The sequence below is a fragment of the Antechinus flavipes genome, chromosome 4, assembly GCF_016432865.1.
Source record: "Antechinus flavipes isolate AdamAnt ecotype Samford, QLD, Australia chromosome 4, AdamAnt_v2, whole genome shotgun sequence".
In the NCBI taxonomy this organism is placed as follows: Eukaryota; Metazoa; Chordata; class Mammalia; order Dasyuromorphia; family Dasyuridae; genus Antechinus; species Antechinus flavipes.
Window position 1 is genome coordinate 196,251,227 of NC_067401.1, and position 19,552 is coordinate 196,270,778.

General features: G+C 37.1%; 1 protein-coding gene across 1 annotated transcript in view; it reads right to left on the reverse strand.

The window, feature by feature from the left end:
• Positions 1 to 19,552, reverse strand: part of CPNE5 (copine 5) — a 202,490-nt gene that overhangs the window by 165,557 nt on the left and 17,381 nt on the right. Inside the window, 2 exon segments of the mRNA XM_051996747.1 lie at positions 2,688 to 2,734; positions 5,623 to 5,663. Of these exon segments, the coding sequence (XP_051852707.1) occupies positions 2,688 to 2,734; positions 5,623 to 5,663 (88 nt within the window).

Below are 19,552 nucleotides of genomic sequence, written 5' to 3' on the forward strand. Positions count from 1 at the left end.
TCAAGACTCTATCATTCTTCTTCCCCAACCCTAAGTTATCTAAATTTACAACTTTAGAGTCATCTTCAGCTCTTCTCTGTCTCTCACCCCATAAATCTAAATCATTTGCTAAATCTTGTTGATTCTGCCTCCAAATTCTCTCATAACCACCCCCTTCTTTCCATCTAAATGGTCAATACCCTAGTTCAGAATTTCTTATCATCTCTCTCTTGGACTCCCTGGCTCTATTCTCCACCCTCCTTTTCTAATTCATCCCTCCACTAAGCTGCTAAAATGATAGTCTTAAAATACAGAATGAACATCTCATTCCATTGTTCAGTCTTCTCCAGTGGGTATTTATTACCTCTAGGATGAAATACAAGCTTCTCTGTTTGGCATTTCTAGCTCTTTACAACCTTGACCCACTTACTTTTCCAAACTCATTACACATTTTCCCCTGTGAGACCTTCTTCATCTTCCATAAAAACTGGTGGTCTTGCTGTTCCTTATATATCACATTCTATCTCCCATTCTAGTGCCCTTCATATCTGGAGTGTTCTTATTTATCCCTGCCTCTTAGAATGCTTAGATTCCTTCAAAGTTCAGCTCAACAGCCACCTTCTACATGAGACTTTTTTTGAATTGCCCCAGTTACTAATGTCTCCCTCCAAAAATTATCTTGTAGATTATGTGATGATCAATTATGAAAGACTTAGCTCTTCTCAGCAACAGTGATCTAAGACAATTCCAATAGATTTAAGATAGGAAATGCCATTCACATTTAGAGAAAGAACCATGGAGACTGAATGCTAATCGAAGCATACTGTTTTCACCGTTTGTTTTTTTGTTTTGTTTTGGTTTGGTTTTTGATTTGCTTTTCTTTCTCATAATCTTCCCCTTTTATTTTGATTTTTCTTTTTACAACATAACAAATATGGATATGTTTTAAATGATCATACATGTATAAACTATATCAAATTTCTTGAGATCTTGGGGAGGGGGAGGTAAGGGAAGAAGACAGAAAAAATTCGGAACTCAAAATCTTACAAAAATGAACATTGAAAACTATCTTTACATGTAATTGAAAAATTAAAATAATAGTGAAAATGTAAAAATACCTTATGTTTACTGTATATTTGATACATTGTATATTTGTCTTTTTATGAATAGAGAGCAGATCTTAGTATCAGGATGACGTGGACTCAACACTTATCTCTGCATGACCCTGGACATGTCACAGCTCCTGAGTTTCTAGGCAACTCTCTAATACAATATGTGCTGACCTGCATTAGTGAGAATTTCCTCACCTGGGAGTTCCCCATGCCAATGAAATTACAGACTAAATCCTTATCCCTATATGGCATATATTCATTATATACTTATAAGTGTCTATGTTGTCTCCTTTATTAGAATGTAAGCCCAAGTGCACAACAGAGAACAAAAGAAATTTTAGAAGGAAGCACAGAAAAGCAGAATAGCTTTGAAAAGAATGCATAGAACTTATTACATTGATGTTGTTCAAAAAAAGCAAACCGTGTGGCATCCCTTTATGTAGTGGCCAGAAACTGGAATTGAAGGGATGCCCACCAATTGGATATATTGTGATATATGAATGTTATGTTATTATTCTATAAGAAATGACCAGCAGGATGATTTCAGAGAGGCCTGGAGAGACTTACATGAACTGATGCTGAGTGAAATGAGCAGAACTAGAAGATCATTATACACTTCAACAACAATACTGTATGATGATCAACTCTGATGGACGTGGCTCTTTTCAACAATGAGAACACCCAAATCAGTTTCAATTGATCTATAATGAAGAGAACCAGCTACACCCAGAGAGAGAACACTGGGAAATGAGTATGAACCACAACATAACATTTCTACTCTTTCTGTTATTGTTTGCTTGCATTTTAATTTTTTTTTCTTCTCAGGTTATTTTTACCTTCTTTCTAAATCCAATCTTTCCTGTGCAATAAGATAATTGCATAAATATGTACACATATATTGTATTTAACATATACTTTAACATATTTAACATATATTGGTCTACCTGCCATCTAGGGGAGGGGGTGGGGGGAAAGAAGGGTCAATGTTGAAAAATTACCCATGCATATGTTCTGTATATAAAAAGTTATAATAAAAAAATAAAATTTTTAAAAAGCAAACAGTATGAAATAGAGACTCATGGTTTCATATTGATTCTCTTTTTGTGTTGGGTTATGTACATGGAATTTTATGAGGGGTTTGATCTATTTTAATTAATTTCAAAATGAATAATTTTTAAAGAAAAAGAATGTAATGTTTGATTTATATGGGATTGCTTGCTGATTTGTCCATGCCATCAAGCAAAAAGCTCATAATCCATCAGGAAAGACAAGTATATTAACAAGGTTTATTTAAAGTAAATGAAAAGTAGATAAAAAGTAATCATAAAGGCAAAGGGAGTGGAAAGAATTTGAGAATTTTACTGAAGAGTGGAAATTAGTGACTTTACTCCAGAATGAGTTTAACATGAAAGGAGGGTCTTGAAGTGTCCCTGCCTTGACTTCCCTGTCCCCATGCTAACATAACTTCCTAAGGGGATTGAGACTCTACAGTTAGAAATAACCCAGCTAGATGACAGAGACAGAAGTAGAGACAGAGGCAAACAGATGACAGGCCAATAAATGCATTTATTGAGGGATGAGAAGAATGGTACCTACCTCCCTCCATTGCTTGTTCTCCATTCCTTGAGTGTACATCACACATACTGGGGGGAAAGAAAAACACAAAGATTAAGGACTTAGACAAGAAGTTGAAGAAAGAAGAACTAAGATAAGGAGGAAGGCGTTCAGCAGGGAGAAAGAATTTTACAGGGTTTTTGATTGTTCAGTTGTATTTGATACTTTGTGATCTCATTTGAGATTTTCTTGGCAAAGATATTGAAGTGGTTTATCTTCCTTCTCCAGCTCATTTTACAGATGAGGAAACTGAGGCAAAGTGAATTTTCCAGAATCACAAAGCTAGGAAAAGTCCAAAGTCAGATTATGAACTCAGGACAGCACTCTAACCACTGTACCACCTAACTGCCCTAGTGGAAGAAACAACATGCAAATAACTATGTGTGAGCAAAATATAGAGAGAACAAATTAGAGAGAGTCAACTCTGGGAAGGCATTAGCATCAAGGGATATTGAAAAAAGTTTCTTGCATAGGGGACAAGCCAATGAAAATCCTTAGAACTGAGAGAGAATGGGGAGGTTAGGCCCAGAATATCTGTGGGCCTCCATCCCAGGAGAGGGCTCACTGATGTCAAAGTGGAAATTATATTTAAGATCATTTAACCCAACCCCTTCATTTTACATGGTAAGAAACTGAGTCCCAAAGAATATTTTGCAAAAAAATACACAAAGCTACTAATTGGCAGAGTTGGGATTTGAATGTGGGCCTTTTTATTCCAAATCTAATGTTCCTTTTACTCTATCACATTGTTTCTAGCTTAATTTGGCTTCTATTTTCACCTCCATTGGCTTGGGCCAAAGTAGGTCCAGTGATGAATCAAACAGACACATTTTAACTCTTCCTTTTCCCATTAGACCATAAACTACTCAAGAATAGGGACAAGGTTTTTTCCTTCCGCTTTGTATTCTCAGAGTTAGGCTTATAGTTGATGTTTAATAAATGATTGTTATAATTGAATTATGTCAACCTGCAAGGCCTAAACTAGGTCTGAGAATTGATGTGAGGGAGAGGGAAGAAGATTCAGATGATTGTGAAAAAGGGGGAGAAGTTGCAAGGGGGAGATTTTGGCACAAATTTAACAGGGAATCCTGGAATCAGATAATGTTAGCGAGGGTGGGGAGTGAGTGCACTTTGGAGACAGAAAGTCCAATAAGAGGAAGAATTTGAGGAGACTCAGAGCTGAACATTCTGAAGAAGGGAGGGACTGCCGAAGAGCTTTTATGTAATTATCTTATTCAATTCTCAAAATTACTTTGTGAGGAGATAAGATGGGATGGGGGAAGGGGAAAGCGAGAGAGTGAGCCTTATTATTTATTCTCTTTTACAGAGAAGGGGACTGAGTCCCAGAGAGGTAACATGGATTGATCAAGATCACACAACTAGTTAGCAATAGCACCAGAATCAAAAAGCAGATCTCCTTATACCTGGTTCAGAAGTATTTTCATTTCACCACTTCATGGCCCTTTTATTACATTAGTCCACTGTTACATTTCCTTTAGCTTCAGTTTTCTCCCCTAAAAGAGGAAGGGGCTGGCCTGGATTTCCTCTAGTCCCTATCAACTTGGGGCAATGTCTAATGTGCTGTGATAAGTAATAAAGGCAGTTAGGTATAGTGAACAGGATACTGGATTAGAGTCTAGAATGAATGGGATAAGAAGAAACAAATATTTCTTACTAGGTGCTTTACAAATATCTCATTTGATTCTAGAAATAACCCTTCAATAGTCCCACTTTATAGATGAGGAAATTGAGGAAGATTTAGCCCAGAGTCACACAGCTAATAAGTTGTATGAGACTACATTTGAAATCATGACTTATAAGACCTGGGTTCAAATTTCACACAAGACTAAGACACAAGCTATAATCATTTTGGTCAAATTACTTCCATTTTATAGGCCTCAGCTGCCTCTGTAAAACGAGGGGACTAAATTAAATGGCCTATCCTTACCAGTTCTAAATCTATTAAACTATATTAGACAAAATGAAAATTCATACTATGTTAACTACCACTGTTCCCACTTGCCTTACCATAGACTTAAAATGTTCAGGAAACCCCAAAACTCAGTACAAGGAAACAGGGAATTAGGGAGGATGGACACAAGGAGTTAGATGTTCTGCTGGGACTCTGAAGGACATGGGGTATCCGCTACCAAGTCAGTAAAGTTTGGTGGGTTTTTACATGATTTTTTCAAGGGAGATATGTGGCAAAATAGATAAAGTCTGAAGTAGGAAGACTTATCTTCCTGAATTCAAATGTGGTCTCATACACTTATTAGCTGGAAGAACATGGGCAAGTCACTTAACTTTGTCTCAGTTTCCTCATCTATAAAATGAACTAGAGAAGGAAATGGCACACCTCTTCAGTATCTTTGCCAAGGAAACCACAAATGAGATCACAGAGTGAGACACAACTGAACAACACAAATATTTGAATCTAGCAGGAACTAAGAAAGAAGGTCCCTGGACCAAGGGACTAGTGATAATTCATGCTAGTAAAAGAAGAGAAGACTCCTGGTTGCTAGTTGATATTTAAACATCTCACACTTTAGAACAGGTCTTGTTCTAATAGATTAATTTATCTTCCCTGTCTGGAATATCTGAAGCATCCCTCTGCCTTCTCCATTTAGCAGGTTGGCAAAGCTATCAGGGTTAATACATCCATCCCTGACTACTACCCTTTTAGGGAGGAGAGAGGGAAGAAGATCTTTTGATACTGTCCTAGGAGACAGGAGTAGAGGGTTTAAATCCCCAGGGGAATAAAATAAAATGGGATGATATTCTCCACTGATTCTCTACCTTTATATTTAGGATTATTATACTAAGGAAGAAGGTCAACCAGAGTCCAGAAGTCCACCCATCCACCAAGGCAATATCTATGAAATAGCAAACAGTATTCCCGAACAGTATAGGGACTTACATGGGTCTGACTTGGAGAACATGTCTTTATCCAAGAGATTCCTGAAAGAAAAGGAAAAGAAAAGACTATTACCAACAGAGGCAAGGGAGAAGTCCCAGCATAAGAAAGGAGTTTCGGGAAAGAGAGCCTCAATTTACAAAGGGTAACTTAGTAAATCAAAAGTCCCTTGGGCCTCGGATAAGCCTCAGGTAAGACTACAGAATCAGCCAAGGTTTCTCCTCAAAACAAGCCCCTGACCCCATTTCTGATGAGCCTTCCCTTTCCTTTTAAATATTTTAAGCACACACCCACAGACACACATATACATACAGCACATGTATATACATGAATACTGGATATCTTGTGCTTTCATTGGGACCCTGCTTTCTCCTTTATGTGATGACCAATCCTAGTCAGCTTCATGTCTCAGCCCTTTCTAGACATTCCTGCCTCTTGTTTACTCCTCTCCCTCAATTCATCCAGTAGGAATTTATTCCATTTAAAATAACTGTACAGCTATCTGGAGTCAGGAGGACCTGAGTTCAAATGCAGCCTATTACTTACTAGTTTCATGACCCTGGACAAGTCATTTAACCTCAACTGTCTCCCCCCCTCAAAAAAAGTAAAATATCTGTAGACAATTAAAAATACTTGGGAGTCTACCTGACAAGACAAATCCAGGAATTATGTAGACACAATTACAAAACATCTTTCACACAAATAAAATCAGATTTAAACAACTGGGAAACTAATCTATTGCTCCGAGGAGGAGGAGGAAGAGGAAGAGGAGGAGGAGGAGGAGGAAGAATTTATTAAGTGACTACTATTCAGGCACTGAGGACGCAAAGACAAAGCAAAACAATCTTTGCCTTCAAGGACCTTACATTCTATTGGGGAAAGGGTGGTATAAGAGGATGACAAGATGAATAAAAACAAAATAATTGGAGCAGAGAGAAAATCCCAAAACAACAAAAATAAAGGAAATGGGAAGCTATATGTAGAGCTTTTATTAGCCTGTTCAAATGGTAACTGGAAATGTATCACACAATCTGGAACAAATGTACATGAGGAAGAGTGAGACAAATAAGTTTGAAAATTGGAGCCAACCAAATCTAAGTGTCCTGTGTTCCATTGTCTTAAGGCTCTATCAGATGATAGCTAATCTATGCTGGTTAGAGGCAGGAGTCTGGAGTAGCATGCTGTCTGAGAAGTCCAGGTGAAAGCCTCAACAACACTGAGCTACTTCCCAATGACTTTCTCCAGAAAGGAGAGGAAAGAAAAAGTTCCCCCAATGAAATGGATAAAACAAAATTGTGAAACAGATAGGGAAGATTTTTTATCCCTGATCTCAGACAAAAATAAGTAAGTATTCATTAAGTGCCTACTATGTATATTGGCTGTGAGACCCAGGACAAGTCCTTTGATTTCTCAATACCACAGGCAACTCTCTAAGATAATAAATTGCAGATTTGTATTGTTAAAAAAGTTTCCTCATCCAGAAATTCTCTGTATCAAGGGTAGTCCCTATGTCTGTCTCTAAGTGTCAGAGTGCTTGTGGACACAGAGAAAAAAGTGAAATAGACCCACAAAGTACTGCTAGAGGGAATGCTTCAAACACTCTTTATCAGTGCAAGTTGACATTTTCATTGGAATATATTGTCTAATAGAATTGCCTAGATTGAGGAGTCAAATAAATCCATGATCACACAGTCAGCAGGTAAAAAGATTTTTGCTTTGTAATTATGCTTTTGCTAGCATAAAAATGTTGGTCTTAGGAAAGCCCAGAAAGATGAAATTGTAGGGGAAATTATTTATTATGTTTTTTGGGGAAAAAAAAGATTTCTCTTTTTAAATTCAACCTTCTGTGATTAAAGATTGTCTACACCCAGAACGTCACCTGACTCTAATAATTCCAGGAATGCTATGGATAGCTACAAGGTATTTGGGGTTCTCCCAGGTCCTAGATTCCCTACCTATCCTTTGTTTTTGAAGATCATTGATATTATGGGATAATGTCTTAACTTGCAAATGAAGTAGATTTAAGTGAGGGAGAGTTGCATAAAGTTTCCCAATCATCATCAGCCACACTCTTCCAGAGTCATTAAAGTCCAATGGCAAGACAAAAATTAAAATGACTGGTGATGGCCAGGGATGAAGTGGATAACTTTGATGTGTTTGATGTATGACTAAGCTCTAGGTACTCTACAGAGCCTGCTTTCAGCTGCTTTCATGACCACTGGAACAAATTGTTCTCATCTAACAATTCCACTGGGGAAGTCTTAATATGCTTGGGGGTAAACTTGCCCCTAATTCATTGACAGGCTTGAGGTCCACTGGTTATCCTCAACCTGGTTTAGTGCATTTGCTAAGACAGTTTTACCAGGGTGTGATTGCTGTGCCTGCTACATCTTCTTGGAGCCACAGATAAGAATGGGGTCACATCCATTTTATATGCAAAAATGTTTGTGGCAGCCCTTTTCATAGTGGCAAGAAAATGGAAACTGAGTGGATGCCCATCAGTTGGAGAATGGCTGAATAAATTGTGGTATATGAATGTAATGGAATATTATTTATTATATAAGAAATGACCAGCAGGATGATTTTAGAAAGGCCTGGAGGGACTTACATGAACTGATGCTAAATGAAATGAGCAGAACCAGAAGATCATTGTATAGAGTAACAACAAAATTATAGAATGATCAATTCTGAAGCACATGACTCTCTTCAAAAATGAGATGATTCAGACCATTTCCAATGATCTTGTGATGAAGAGTCATCTACATCCGGAGAGAGAAGTGTGGATCACAACATAGCATTTTCACTCTTTTTGTTGACTTGCATTTTGTTTTCTTTCTCATTTTTTTTCCTGTTTGATCTGATTTTTCTTGTGCAGCATGATAATTGTATAAATATGTATGCATATATTGAATTTAATATATATTTCTATCATGTTTAACATATATTGGATTATTTGCCATCTAGGGGAGGGGTAAAAGAAAGGGAGGGAAAGTTGAAACACAAAGTTTTGCAAAGGTTAATGTTGGAAAAATTATCCATGCATATGTTTTGAAAATAAAAAGCTTCAATTTAAAAAAAAAGAATTGGGTCACAGGTGGACACCAAAGATGAATAAGTAACCCTGAAAAGAACTTGACAAAACCTCATAGCAGAGGTACTAGTTATCCTTGAACATACCATTGTTTTATGTTACCATGCTCATGCCTTGTTATGGGTCAACCCAAGCTTCTATTTTGGCTTCATCCAAATTTTATTGAAAAATTTTCCAAATTTCACAGTTACTCATATCTGTTTCAATCTACCTTGCTTTCATGTTGCCCTCAAGAACAGTGCATAATTGTGTACATGTAGTTCATGTTCAGGTGTCTAAATCCTATATAATATAAACCTTCTAGAACCTGAACAAAAGAGAGCCACAATTTCTTTCTGACTCCCTCTCTTCTACCATATGACCTCCAAAACTATTTCAGATTTTGGGGTTCATTCTCAAGAATAACACTAGCTTGAAGACAAGCTTCTATATACACTTTTTCATTATGCCTTAAGAAATTATGGATTCAAGATGGCGGAGAGGAAATACACTCCTGTGTAACCTCCATGTTTTTCTCTCACTATCCATTTCATTTCATGCCTCTGAATTAATGCTCGACTGAAAAAAAACATACAATTACTTACCAAGAGAAACCATCCTTGAGACTCGTCAAGAAAGGTCTGTTTTTGCACGAGGGCGGGGACGGTATTTAAATCGGAAGCAGTCTGCGGGCAGCAGCTGCAGCAAGAGCACAGAAAGCAGCTCAGAGCCGAGCAGAGCGGAGAGGGGGTGGGGCGTGATCGCAGCCGTCTCTGCGGGGAGAGCTTTGCTACAGGATTAGATACTTTGCTCTGCTCCGGCAGCAAGTCAGCAGCCCAGCAGAGAAGCTAAAAACACCGGGAGTGAAGAATACAACCCCAAACAGCTGGAGTCTCTCGGGACCTGGCCACCCCTCCCCCACAGTGTCTCAGAGCGCTCGCGCCATAGCACAGTAGGACCCGTGCCTCACGAATACCCTGCCCCCCCCCAAAGAAAGCAGCCTCCATTCAAGGGTTTTTTTTCTTCTGTTTCTTTGATAGTTTGTCTTTGATTAATAGACAGAATGAGCAAGAAACTGAAAAAGAATTTAACCTTTGACAGCTTTTATACAGATAAAGAGCAGACTCCAAATCCTGAGGAGACTAAAAACAAACAGTCCCCAGGTGAATCCCCAAAGGAGGAGATCATATGTTCCTCAGCACAGATGAATCTCATGGAGGAAATTAAAAAGGCTCTCACAAGGGAGCTAGAAGAAAAATGGGAAAAGGAGAGGGAGGCTTTGCAAAAGGGGAAGGAGGCTTGGCAAAAGGAGAAGGAGGCTTTGCAAAAGGAGAGGGAGACTTGGCAAAAGGAGAGGGAGGCTTGGCAAAAGAGCCTGGAGAAGTCAGTTAAAGAGAGAGTGGATAAAGAAACCAAATCCTTGAAAAATAGGATTGGTGAACTGGAAAACAAAATTGGCGAAATGGAAAAAAATTCCACAGAACAAAAGAACTCAATTGGACAATTAGAAAAAGATCTTAAAAAAGTGAGTGAAGAAAATACCTCACTGAAAATCAGGGTCGAACAATTGGAATTGAATGACTCGAGGAGACAAGAAGAATCAGTCAAGCAAATCCAAAAAAATCAAACAATGGAAAAGAATGTGAAATACCTTCTGGGGAAGACAACAGACCTGGAAAACAGATCCAGGAGAGACAACCTGAGAATCATCGGACTTCCAGAAAAGTATGATGAAAAAAAGAGCCTGGACACTATTTTCCAGGAAATTATCAAAGAGAACTGCCCAGAAGTCATAGAAACAGAAGGTAAAATAGACATTGAAAGAATTCATCGATCCCCTACTGAAAGGGATCCTAAAATCAAAACACCAAGGAATATAGTGGCCAAATGCCAGAACCCTCAGGCGAAGGAAAAAATACTGCAAGCGGCTAGAAAAACCCAATTCAAGTATCAAGGAGCCACAATAAGGATCACCCAGGATCTGGCAGCATCCACATTAAAGGATCGAAGGGCCTAGAATATGATATTCCGAAAGGCTAAGGAACTTGGTATGCAACCAAAAATAACTTACCCAGCGAGATTGAGCATCTTTTTCCAGGGAAGAAGATGGACATTCAACGAAATAAGCGAATTTCATCTATTTCTGATGAAAAAGCCAGAACTTAACAAAAAATTTGATCTACAAGCACAGAACTCAAGAGAAATCTAAAAAGGTAAAGATTAATCTTGGGATCTATATTTCGGCTATAAAGATGTATAAAGAAAACATGTATACCTTGTTCTAGAAACTAGATGTGGAAAGGACATTGTACCAGAAAAAAGGGAAAGTGGGGGTACTACATTTCATGAAGAGGCAAAGAAAACCTAGTATATCTGAGAGAAAGAATGGAGAGGGATGAATATAGTGAGTATTTTACTGCTTTCAGAATTGGCATTAAGAGAAGAATTTTAGACATATTCAATCTATGGTGAAACTTCTCCCACCTCATTGAAAAGTGAGAAGGGAAAAGTGAAACGGGAAGGAATAAGCTAAGTGGAAGGGAATACGGTAACTGGGAGGGAAAGGGGTAAGTTGGGGGGGGACTCTAAGGGAGGGGAGGGATACTAAAAAAGGGAGGGCTGTGAGAAGCAAGTGGTGCTCACAAGCTTAATACTGGGAAGGGGGGTAAGGGAGTAAGAAGGGAGAATAGCATAAACCGGGGTTAACAAGATGGCAAGTAATACAGAATTGGTCATTTTAACCATAAATGTGAACGGGGTAAACTCCTCTATAAAGAGGAAGCGGTTAGCAGAATGGATCAAAAGCCAGAATCCTACAATATGTTGTTTACAGGAAACACACCTGAAGCGGGGTGATACATGCAGGTTAAAGGTAAAAGGTTGGAGCAAAACCTACTATGCTTCAGGTGAAGCCAAAAAAGCAGGGGTAGCCATCCTGATCTCGGATCAAGCTAAAGCAAAAATTGATCTAATCAAAAGAGATAAGGAAGGGCACTATATCTTGCTAAAGGGTAGAATGAATAATGAAGAAGTATCTATATTAAACATATATGCACCAAGTAGTGTAGCATCTAAATTCTTAAAAGAGAAATTAAGAGAGCTGCAAGAAGAAATAGACAGTAAAACTATAATAGTGGGAGATCTCAACCTTGCACTCTCAGAATTAGATAAATCAAACCACAAAATAAATAAGAAAGAAGTCAAAGAGATAAATAGAATACTAGAAAAATTAGGTATGATAGATCTCTGGAGAAAATGTAATGGGGACAGAAAGGAGTACACCTTCTTTTCAGCAGTTCATGGAACTTATACAAAAATTGACCATATATTAGGACATAAAAACCTCAAACTCAAATGCAGTAAGGCAGAAATAGTGAATGCATCCTTTTCAGACCACGATGCATTGAAAATTACATTCAATAAAAAGCCAGGGGAAAGTAGACCAAAAAATAATTGGAAACTAAATAATCTCATACTAAAGAATGATTGGGTGAAACAGCAAATTATAGACATAATTAATAACTTCATCCAAGAAAATGATAATAATGAGACATCATACCAAAATGTATGGGATGCAGCCAAAGCGGTAATATAATAATATATAATATAATATAATAAAGAAATCTCATATCTCTAGAGGCCTATTTGTATAAAATAGAGAAAGAGAAGGTCAATGAATTGGGCTTGCAACTAAAAATGCTAGAAAAGGAACAAATTAAAAACCCCCAATCAAACACTAAACTTGAAATTCAGAAAATAAAAGGAGAGATCAATAAAATTGAAAGTAAAAAAACTATTGAATTAATTAATAAAACTAAGAGTTGGTTCTATGAAAAAACCAACAAAATAGACAAACCCTTAGTAAATCTGATTAAAAAAAGGAAAGAGGAAAATCAAATTGTTAGTCTTAAAAATGAAAAGGGAGAACTCACCACTAATGAAGAGGAAATTAGAGCAATAATTAGGAGTTACTTTGCCCAACTTTACGCCAATAAATTCGACAACTTAAATGAAATAGAAGAATACCTCCAAAAATATAACTTGCCTAAACTAACAGAGGAAGAAGTAAACATCCTAAACACTCCTATCTCAGAAAAAGAAATAGAACAAACTATTAATCAACTCCCTAAGAAAAAAACCCCAGGACCAGATGGATTTACATCTGAATTCTATCAAACATTTAAAGATCAATTAACTCCAATGCTAAATAAACTATTTGAAGAAGTAGGGATTGAAGGAGTCCTACCAAACTCCTTTTATGACACAGATATGGTACTGATACCTAAACCAGGTAGGCTGAAAACAGAGAAAGAAAATTATAGACCAATCTCCCTAATGAATATTGATGCTAAAATCTTAAATAAAATATTAGCAAAAAGATTACAGAAAATCATCCCCAGGATAATACACTATGACCAAGTAGGATTTATACCAGGAATGCAGGGCTGGTTCAATATTAGGAAAACTATTAACATAATTGACTATATCAACAACCAACCAAACAAAAACCATATGATCATCTCAATAGATGCAGAAAAAGCATTTGATAAAATCCAACAGCCATTCCTAATAAAAACACTTGAGAGCATAGGAATAAAAGGACTTTTCCTTAAAATAGTTAGGGGCATATATTTTAAACCTTCAGTAAGCATCATATGCAATGGGGAAAAACTGGAACCTTTCCCAGTAAGATCTGGAGTGAAACAAGGTTGCCCACTATCACCATTATTATTCAATATTGTATTAGAAACACTAGCCTCTGCAATAAGAGTCGAGAAAGAGATTAAAGGAATTAGAGTAGGCAATGAGGAAACCAAACTATCACTCTTTGCAGATGATATGATGGTATACCTAGAAAACCCCAGAGATTCTACTAAAAAGCTATTAGAAATAATTCATAATTTTAGCAAAGTAGCAGGATACAAAATAAATCCCCATAAATCCTCAGCATTCTTATACACCACTAACAAAATCCAAGAGCAAGAGATACAAAGAGAAATTCCATTCAAAATAACTGTTGATAGCATAAAATATTTGGGAATCTACCTACCAAAGGAAAGTCAGGAATTATATGAGCAAAATTACAAAAAAGTTTTCACACAAATAAAGTCAGACTTAAATAATTGGAAAAATATTAAGTGCTCTTGGATAGGCCGAGCAAATATAATAAAGATGACAATACTCCCTAAACTAATCTATTTATTTAGTGCTATACCAATCAGACTTCCAAGAAAATATTTTATTGATCTAGAAAAAATAACAACAAAATTCATATGGAACAATAAAAAGTCGAGAATCTCAAGGGAATTAATGAAAAAAAAATCAAATGAAGGTGGTCTAGCTGTACCTGATCTAAAATTATATTATAAAGCAGCAGTCACCAAAACCATTTGGTATTGGCTTAGAAATAGATTAGTTGATCAGTGGAAAAGGTTAGGTTCACAAGACAGAATAGTCAACTATAGCAATCTAGTGTTTGACAAACCCAAAGATTCTAAATTTTGGGATAAGATTTCATTATTTGATAAAAACTGCTGGGATAACTGGAAATTAGTATGGCAGAAATTAGGCAAGGACCCACACTTAACACCACATACCAAGATAAGATCAAAATGGGTCCATGACCTAGGCATAAAGAACGAGATTATAAATAAATTAGAGGAACATAGGATAGTTTATCTCTCGGACTTGTGGAGGAGAAAGAAATTTGTGACCAAAGATGAACTAGAGACCATTACTGATCACAAAATAGAAAATTTTGATTATATCAAATTAAAAAGCCTTTGTACAAACAGAATGAATGCAAACAAGATTAGTAGGGAAGTAACAAACTGGGAAAACATCTTTACAATTAAAGGTTCTGATAAAGGCCTCATTTCCAAAATATATAGAGAACTGACTCAAATTTATAAAAAATCAAGCCATTCTCCAATTGATAAATGGTCAAAGGATATGAACAGACAATTTTCAGATGAAGAAATTGAAACTATTACCACTCACATGAAAGAGTGTTCCAAATCACTATTGATCAGAGAAATGCAAATTAAGACAACTCTAAGATATCACTACACACCTGTCAGATTGGCTAAGATGACAGGAAAAAATAATGATGAATGTTGGAGGGGATGCGGGAAAATGGTGACACTGATGCATGGTTGGTGGAGTTGTGAACGAATCCAGCCATTCTGGAGAGCAATCTGGAATTATGCCCAAAAAGTTATCAAACTGTGCATACCCTTTGATCCAGCAGTGTTTCTATTGGGCTTATACCCCAAAGAGATACTAAAAAAGGGAAAGGGATCTGTATGTGCCAAAATGTTTGTAGCAGCCCTGTTTGTAGTGGCTAGAAACTGGAAAATGAACGGATGCCCATCAATTGGAGAATGGCTAGGTAAATTGTGGTATATGAATGTTATGGAATATTATTGCTCTGTAAGGAATGACCAGCAGGATGAATACAGAGAGGCTTGGAGAGACCTACATGGACTGATGCTAAGTGAGATGAGCAGAACCAGGAGATCATTATACACTTCGACAACGATATTGTATGAGGATGTATTCTGATGGAAGTGGATTTCTCTGACAAAGAGACTTAACTGAGTTTCATTGGATAAATGATGGACAGAAACAGCTACACCCAAAGAAGGAATACTGGGAAATGAATGTGAACTATTTGATTTTTGATTTTCTTCCTGAGTTATTTTTACCTTCTGAATCCAATTCTCCCTGTGCAGCGGGAGAACTGTTCGGTTCTGCAAATGTGTATTGTATCTAGGATATACTGCAACAAAATTAACATATATAGGACTGCTTGCCATCTTGGGGGTGGGGGGGGAGGAGGGAGGGAGGGGAAAAAATGAAACATAAGTGATTTCAAGGGATAATGCTGTGTAAAAATTATCCTGGCATGGATTCTGTCAATACAAAGTTATTATTAAATAAAATTAAATTTAAAAAAAAAAAAAAGAAATTATGGATTCCCAGACTTCTATAATAGGTTTGGAGTTCAGGTTTGCCAGTGTCTCATCCATACATGAATTTTTAATACTAATTTAGTATTTTAGGTTTATGTTGATGGAGTTAGTCTTTTAAATAATGCACTATTAAATAAAGGCCTAGTAATGTATGTACTAGATATTGTGCTAAGCACTGGAAGTATAAAGTCGAAAATTAAATAGTCCTTGCAGTGTAATATGTTATATACAAATATGCCAACTAAATATCAGGTAATTTCAAGAGGGAACATAAAAAGCAACACTGTAAGGATAATTGAATATGAAAGACTTAGCTACTTCAATCAAAACAATGTCCCAAGACAGTTTCAAAGGAATTGTGATGAAAAATACTATCCACATCCAGAGAGAGAATTAATAATAAGCTGAATTTAGATTTAAGCATAAAAAAAGAAAAGAAATTATGTATTCCAAGAAATTTGGGAGGACTCTTATAAACCGATGCAGAATGAATTAAATTAAATCATATGAACAATTTTTACAATGACCATGAAAAGGAAACCATCTTTGAAAAATTTAGGAATTCTAATCAATGCATTGACTAGTCATAACTTCAGAAGACCAATGATGCAGAATGAAACTTAACTTTTTCAGAAATAGATAATAATTGAATTTTTTTTTGCTTGACTAGACTTTTTTGTTACAAGAAATGTTTTCTATTTGAGAGGGGGAAATTGTGGGAGAGGGATGAGCAGTGTAATGATACAAAAAAAAAGGAAGGAAAAATTATTAATGAAACATTAATTATCCTGAAAAAAATCAGAATTTCAGAAGGACATACCAACAGGCATGCCAGTTTTGCTATTCTCATAAAATACTTAAAACTGTATTAACTATATTGCTATTAATAGCTGTTACTGAGAAATATAAGTAAAACTATATTCCAAGTAATAGTTAAAACTATATGCTGAGTAATAGTTAATACATGAAAATTTGTACTACCATTTCATTTAAAATCCTCTTTTTCCATTTTTCTGTATACTGAAATGTTCATTTTATTGATACTTGGTTAATTTCATAATATAAGATGTATGTTGAAAAGCCAAAACTACAAAAATAAAATAGAAAAGAAAATAGGAGAAAAAAGAAAAAAGTAATTTTGTAAAAAAGGATCAGTAAAACATACTCAAAAAGAAAAAGACTATGGTCAAGAAGGCCAATTAGAAGACTATTATGATCGACTAGGAGAGAGGAAATGAGAGCCTGAAATGAAGAAGTAGAACAGAAAAGAAAGGAGAAATTGAATACAAGTTTCAGTCAGAATCAATAGGATTGGTAACTGCTGGGATGTCAGAGAGAAGGGAGAGGGGAAGAGTCAACAAGAAGATGGGAGACAGAGTGAATAATGGCACCCTTGACAGATATAGTGAAATCTAAAAGAAAATAAGCTTGATTTTGGACACATTGAGTTTGAGAAGCTTTTGGGACATGCCACTGGAAATGTCAAAATGAAATTCATTGCAGAAATTGGTGCTAAAAATATAGATTTTATTTTAAAATATAGAAAATATAGGGGCAACTAGGTGGCATGTTGGATAAAGCACTAGCCCTGGAGTCAGAAGGATATGAGTTCAAATCCAAGCTCAGACACTTGACACATACAAGCTGTATGAACCTGGGCAAGTCACTTAACCCCAGTTGCCTCACCCAAAAAAAGGGGAGGGGGAAATAAAGGCAGACTTGTGCCTTCACAGAGATGATAACTAAAGCCATGGGAGTAGATGAAATTTGCCAAGAGATCAGAGGAGAGGGTTCAGGCACCTACACACCAAGACACAGGAAAATGAAGCTATATGGAAGGTAGAGAAAAACTCACAGACAGGCAAAGGACCATGTCTCAGTAGCCAATGGCAAAGTGACCATTGGAGAGGAAGATTTGGTCAGACTTACAAAACAGGACAAAGACTGAGAAGAGACCACTGAGTAGAGATAAACTGCTGTAGTGGAGTAAGTCCTGGATTTGAGTCAAAGGATCTAGGTTCAAATTGCCTGAGGGATCTTAGATAAGTCATTTACCACATTCTAGGTCTCAGTTTGCCCATTTGCGAGGTAGTTAGCTGCAATGGTTTCTAAATTATGTGATCCTGTGATTTAACAATTAGGAGGCTATGGGGACCTTAAAGAAAGTAATTTCAGTTAAGATAGAGCTCAAATGCAGCGATTGAGGAGTGAGTGGGTGGTAAAGAAGTGAAGGCAGCTAGTATAGATTATATTTTTCTGGAAATTTAGCAATGAAAGTATTTTTCCTGCCTTTTTATTCTTTGTCATAAGGGATTGCTCTCTGGGGGGAAGGGAGAGGCAGAAACAGAGAGGGAGAGGGAGAGAGGAGAAAGGAAGAGAGGGGGAGAGAAAAAGAAGGAGACAAAGAGAGATGGGGAGAGGGAGGAGAGGAAAGGAGAGGAGAAGAGAGGAGAGGAGGAGAGAAGAATGAGAGAAGAGGAAAGGAGAGAAGAGAGGGAAAGAGAGAGGAAGGGAGGGGAGAGGAAGAGAGGAGGAGAGAGAAGGAAGGACAAAAGGAGGGGAGAGGGAGAGAGGAAAAGAGAGAAATAAGGAGACAAAGAAAAGGGGGGAGAGAAGAGAGGAGAGAAGAGAAGAGAGAGGAGGAGAGGAGAGAAGAGGAGAAGAAGAAAGAAAAGAGAAGGGAAGAGAAAGGAGAGAAGAGGACAGGACAAGAGAGAAGAGGGGACAGGAGAAAGAAAAGAGGGAGGGAAGGGAGAGGAAGAGAAAGGAGAGACAAAGAAGACAAAAAGAGAGGGGAAGAGTGAGGAAAGGAGAGGAGAGGCAAGGGAGAGAGAAGAGAAAGAGAGGGGGAGGGAGAGAAGAGAGAGGAAGGGGAGGGAAAAGAAAAGAAGAAGGAAAGGATATGGGAGGAAAGAAGGGAGAGAGAGAAGGGGAGGGAGAGAAAAAAGAAAAATGAGAGGGAAAGGGAGGGAGGGAAGGAGAGAGAAAGCAACAGAGAAAGAAGAAAAGAGGGAGGGAAAGGAAGGAAGAGAGAAGGAATGAGGGAGATGAGTAAAGGAAAAAAGGGTACTAGAGAAGAGGGGAGAGAGGTTGGGAAAAAGAGGGAACATATTAGGAAATGTAGGTGATGTAAAAGAAAAATATATATAAAAATTATTTTTAAAACAAGTCTATTGCCTCTTTTGTATGACAGCCCATTCTCAGAGTGAGTGACAGTTTGTGGAAATGCATGGAAGCAAAGAGATGTATTATGAGAGAAAGAGACAAAGAGAATCTGTAGGAAAGAAAATCCAAAGAAGTTCCCAGAAGGAGGAAGCAGGAGATAGGTGCTGACCCAGAAAAAGAGATCGAGAAGGAATAGTCCAACAGGAAGAAGGAAAAAGCAAGAAAGCAGAGAGTGTTTGTTTTAGGGATGTGCAGGATATGATGACCAGTTGTCAACAGGTCAAAAGCTACTCAAAAGTCAAGCAGTACAATAAGCAAGAAAAAGCCATCTAATTTCAAACTTAAGAGATTTCTGGCTCCTTTGGGGAAAAAAAACAGTTTTATTCAAATGGTGGGATTGAAAAGATAATCACGAGGGTTTCAGAAGTGAGTGGGTGATAAGGAAATGAAGGTAACCAGGAGGCAGATGACTCCAGGAATTTATTAATAAAAATAGTAACCAGCATTTCTACAGTGCTTTAAGGTTTGCAAACCACCTTACTAATATCTCATTTTAACCACGCAACAGCCATGAAAGGTAGGTACTAGTGTTATCCTCATTTTACAGCTAAGGAAACTGAGGCTGGTGGAGGTTAAATGAGTAATTAATAAGTGTCAGAGGCCACATTTAAATTTGGTTCTTCCTAACTCCAGAAACAATATTCTATCCACCTCACCTAGCTGT